The 5000-nt window shown below is 42.8% G+C and overlaps 1 protein-coding gene across 2 annotated transcripts in view; it reads left to right on the top strand.

Moving 5' to 3' along the window:
* The window catches only part of LOC143286948 (transgelin-3-like), a 35754-nt gene that overhangs the window by 20532 nt on the left and 10222 nt on the right, over positions 1–5000 (top strand). For both annotated transcript variants that reach the window (XM_076594918.1, XM_076594917.1), the window contains exons 2-3: positions 137–228; positions 3017–3103. In XM_076594918.1, coding sequence (XP_076451033.1) covers positions 166–228; positions 3017–3103 — 150 coding nt within the window. In that variant the 5' untranslated portion in view covers positions 137–165. The remainder of the gene's footprint in view (positions 1–136; positions 229–3016; positions 3104–5000) is intronic.

The raw sequence follows: 5000 nt of genomic DNA, 5'->3' as shown, positions 1-5000 counted from the left end.
ATAAAATACCACACATACATACAAAAGACTATGAACTCAAATCATAAGATAAAATAACAGAAATACAAAATAAAATAAAATAAAATATAATAAAATCAAATCAGATCATAATGTTTTGCATCAATGTGAATTCCAGGTGGCTGGTCCTCTCTCCAAAGAACCAAGATGGCAGACACACGAGCCAAGAAAGCCGGCATCGGAGCTGAAATCGACAAGAAGCTGGAAGCGGTTAGTACTCACACACACAGCAGGAACATCTGGTGCCAGACACACACGTGTTTCATCTGTCTGTCACTCTGTCTGTCTGCATATCTATGTATCTATCTATGTATCTGTCTGTCTGTCTGTCTATCTGTTTGCCTGTCTATCTATCTATCTATCTGTCTGTCTGTCTGTTTGTCTGTCTATCTATCTATCTATCTATCTGTCTATATATCTGTCTGTCTGTCTTTCTAGCTCATCTATCCATCCTCTCCACATAATCTGTCTCGCAACCCAGTCTCTCTCTGTCTCTGCTGTCTTTGTCTCTCTCTCTCTCTCTCTCTCTCTCTCTCTCTCTCTCTCTCTCACTTTAATTTAAGCGCGTTAGGTTACACTGCTGGTCAGGCATCTGCTTAGCAGATGTGGTGCAGCGTATATTATGGATTTGTCCGAACGCAGTGACGCCTCCTTCAGCTACTGGTACTGTTACTGATAATGTATGTATGTATGTATGTATGTATGTATGTATGTATGTATGTATGTATCTCATTCTCTGTCTGTCTAAGTTGATCATTTCAATACATTCAGGAGAGTGAATTCATCTCTTCAGTAGAGAATACTTGTAATGATAAATGGAAGACGGATATTAGTGATGTTGATATCCATTGCTCTTCTCGCACTACGTTCCATCTGCTCATTTCCAACAATCCCAACAAAAATATTTTTTGTACCATGAATGGTCAAACAAATAAATTACGTGACAAATTTCTAGTGCGTGTTCTCTTCTTGTTTTGTACTAAATAATTTTAATGTTTGTAATACAGATTTGGAATCGACGCTTGGCTCATATCAGAGGTTCACATAAGCTTACAGTTAGGACAAAAGCAAAGGTGTATGATAAATGGCTTTTTCCACTGCAATGGCCGAAGTCATTATTTACAGCTTAGTCATTTGTGAAGGACGATGACTGTCAATCTAGCAGGCAAGATTGTGCTGGCTCTTAGTTCTGCAGCCTTGGGGAGCAAGCTGGCCTTTGGGGACCATCCCAAAGCCGACTGTCTTAACTCTCTCCATACGAACGGCGAAAGAGACGACGTTAACAGCGTTTCACCCCAATTACCATCATCAAAATATTGCAAGTGGAAGGCTCTTATACTGAAGACGTGAATGTTGACAAAGAATACCACAATTCTGACGACGGAAGCCAAAGGTTGGGTCATTCAGACACCCACTGGACATCCGAGGGGTCTGTGTAGAGGAGAAGAGAGGACTGGCCGTACTGAGTGAGTTAAAGCCATCTTGGCCGAGAGAGTGGGGATGTAACTTGGGCGAAGACACTGTCCACTGACTGCAATCAAACTCTAGCTCAGATGGTGCGGACAGAAGTTGCCTCCTCCGCAGATCTGATATGGTTCTAGTTGGACACGACTATCATACTGTACTGTACTGTACTGTACTGTACTGTACTGTGCTGTGCTGTGCTGTGCTGTGCTGTGCTGTTCTCTGCCGTACTGTACTGATATGGTCCTAGTTGGACACGACTATCATACTGTACTGTACTGTACTGTACTGCACTGCATTGCATTGCACTGTACTGCACTGTGCTGTGTTATGCTGTACTGTACTGTACTGTGCTGTGCTGTGCTGTGTTATACTGTGCTGTGCTGTGTTGTGTTGTACTCTACTGTACTGTACTGTATTGTGCTGTACTGTACTGTGCTGTGTTGTACTGTGCTGTGCTATGCTGTGCTGTACTGTGCTGTGCTGTGCTGTACTGTACTGTGCTATGCTGTACTGTACTGTACTGTACTGTGCTATGCTGTACTGTGCTGTGCTGTGCTGTACTGTTGTACTGTACTGTTCTGCCGGTGCTGTGCTGTGCTGTGTTGTACTGCACTGTGCTGTGCTGTGCTGTACTGTACCACACTGTACTGTTCTGTGCTGTGCTGTGCTGTGTTGTACTGTACTGTGCTGTACTGTATTGTGCTGTGTTGTACTGTACTGTGCTGTACTGTGCCGTGCAGTACTATGCTGTGCTGTATTGTACTGTACTGTGCTGTGCTGTACTGTGCTGTGCTGTATTGTACTGTACTGTGCTGTGCTGTAATGTGCTGTGCTGTATTGTACTGTACTGTGCTGTGCTGTAATGTGCTGTGCTGTATTGTACTGTACTGTGCTGTGCTGTAATGTGCTGTGCTGTATTGTACTGTACTGTGCTGTGCAGTACTATGCTGTGCTGTATTGTACTGTACTGTGCTGTGCTGTACTGTGCTGTGCTGTGCTGTACTGTACTGTACTGTACTGAGCTGTGATGTACTGTACTGACATGGTCCTAGTTGGACACGACTATCATACTGTACTGTAATGTACTGTACTGCACTGCATTGCACTGTACTGCACTGTGCTGTGTTATGCTGTGCTGTGCTGTGTTGTGCTGTACTGTACCGCACTTTACTGTGCTGTGCTGTGCTGTGCTAGGCTGTGCTGTACTGTACCGCACTGTACTGTGCTGTGCTGTGCTGTACTGTTGTACTGTACTGTTCTGCCGGTGCTGTGCTGTGCTGTGCTGTACTGCACTGTTCTGTGCTGTGCTGTGTTGTACTGTGCTGTACTGTACTGAACTGTGCTGTGATGTACTGTACTGATATGGTCCTAGTTGGATACGACTATCATACTGTACTGTATGATGATGATTTATTAGCATTTTTTATACTGCCAGAGCCTAAAATTAAAGCTATTTAGGCAGTAATTATGTACTGTACTATACTGTATTGTACTGTACCGAACTGTACTGTACTGTCTGTGTTTTGTTCAGAGCTATGATCGCGAGGAGGCAGCGGGAACCACCCAAGCGATTATGCTCTGGCTAAATGCTACGCTCGAGGGAGAACACCCTCCGGTGGTAAGTTATTTTTAGCAGTCTGAAATTATCTCCCTTCTTTCCCGTTCCGTTTCTCTCTCTGTGTGTCTGTCCACGTTAGTCTGTCTCCCTCTGTGTGTGTGTGTGTGTGTGTGTGTGTGTGTGTGTGTGTGTGTGTGTGTGTGTGTGTGTGTGTGTGTGTGTGTGAGAGAGAGAGAGAGAGAGAGAGTGTGTGTGTGTGTGTCTGTGTCCCTGTCTGTCAGTATGTCTGTCTGTCTCTGTCTTCTCTCTCCCTCTCAATGTATGCGCGCATTCGTGCAGATATGTGTATGTATGTATGTGTGTGTGTGTGTGTGTGTGTGTGTGTGTGTGTGTGTGTGTGTGTGTGTGTGTGTGTGTGTGTGTGTGTGTGTGTGTGCGCGCGCGTGTGTGTGTGTGATCAATATAGCAGACTTTCAGACTGGATGTGGAATTCGATGCTGTAGTTATGTGTTCATGTCTCGTTTATTGAAACAGCTTTGTAACATTTCCGTTTCTATTATTGATTTTGATTTTTAAAATTTCAGTGCGTGCATAACTTATTCCACTTTTCTTTATTGCCCCAAAGCTCAGTGGGGGGAGGGAAAAAACCGCATGTTAATTGCTTTCCTTCACAATACCCTCGATAAATCATATTTTGTTTCGTTCCATTTCGGTTCTTTATGTCCCCCTTTCCCCTCCCCCTCCCCTCCCCCCACCCTCTCTCTCTCTCTACTTTAAGAGTCATTTTTTTGTGAGTGTTTTAAATTTTTTTTTTCTTTCTTCTCCTTTTACTGATGGCTGAAAAAACAGCTTATGTACTTCTTCCACTTTCTCCATTAAATGGACTCTCTCTCTCTCTCTCTCTCTCTCTCTCTCTCTCTCTCTGTGTCTCTGTGTGTGTCTCGTTATATATCAGGATGAAATTAATGGTAATCTATGATGTGAGAAATATCTGTTGAGTGTAATGATGTTTTTTTTTTTTTGTTTTTTTTTTCCATGTCACTGTAACTGTAGTCTGGTTTAAATACTCCTCTGCTCATAGCTGCCTTTTTGTTGCAACGAGAGGTTGACGGTACTGATAAGTTTAACATTTTGGGAATTATTTATTCATGTGTAAGATTCGGATGATGTTTACAGTTTGCATAATGTATTTTCCCCGATCCCATTGCCTGCTTGATCAGTATTAGTGTAAAAGAGATCATCAGCATGGCATGAATTTTTAAGTACAGTTACTTCTACTGAGGGAAAGGTGGAAGAAATGTTATGGCGCTTACTTCTACTGGGGAAAAGGTGACAGAAATGTTATGGCGCTTACTTCTATTGTGGGAAAGGTGGAATAAATGATATGACGCTTACTTCTACAGGATGAAAGGTGATAGAAAATGTTATGGCGTTTACTTCTATTGGGGGAAAGGTGGTAGAAATGTTATGACGCTTACTTTAATCGAGGAAAGGTGACATAAATATTATGACGCTTATATTTCTATTGTGGGAAAAGTGGAAGAAATGACATGAAGCTTACTTCTATTGGGGGAAAGGTGGTAAAAATGTTATGACACTTACTTGTACTGGGGGAAAGATTGCAGAAATGTTATGGCGCTAACTTCTATTGGGGGAAAAGGTTGCAGAAATGTTATGAGCTTACTTCTATTGGGGAAAGGTGGAAGAAATGTTATGGCGCTTACTTCTATTGGGGGAAAGGTGGCAGAAATGTTATGACGCTTACTTGTACTGGGGGAAAGATTGCAGAAATGTTATGGCGCTAACTTCTATTGGGGGAAAAGGTTGCAGAAATGTTATGACGCTTACTTCTATTGGGGGAAAGGTGGAAGAAATGTTATGGCGCTTACTTCTATTGGGGGAAAGGTGGCAGAAATGTTATGACGCTTACTTCTACTGGGGGAAAAGTGGGCAGAAA

Source organism: Babylonia areolata, chromosome 10, assembly GCF_041734735.1.
Source record: "Babylonia areolata isolate BAREFJ2019XMU chromosome 10, ASM4173473v1, whole genome shotgun sequence".
Taxonomy (NCBI): domain Eukaryota; kingdom Metazoa; phylum Mollusca; class Gastropoda; order Neogastropoda; family Buccinidae; genus Babylonia; species Babylonia areolata.
The sequence above is the reverse complement of the archived record's forward strand: the minus strand, read 5'-3'. Positions and strand labels throughout refer to the sequence as shown.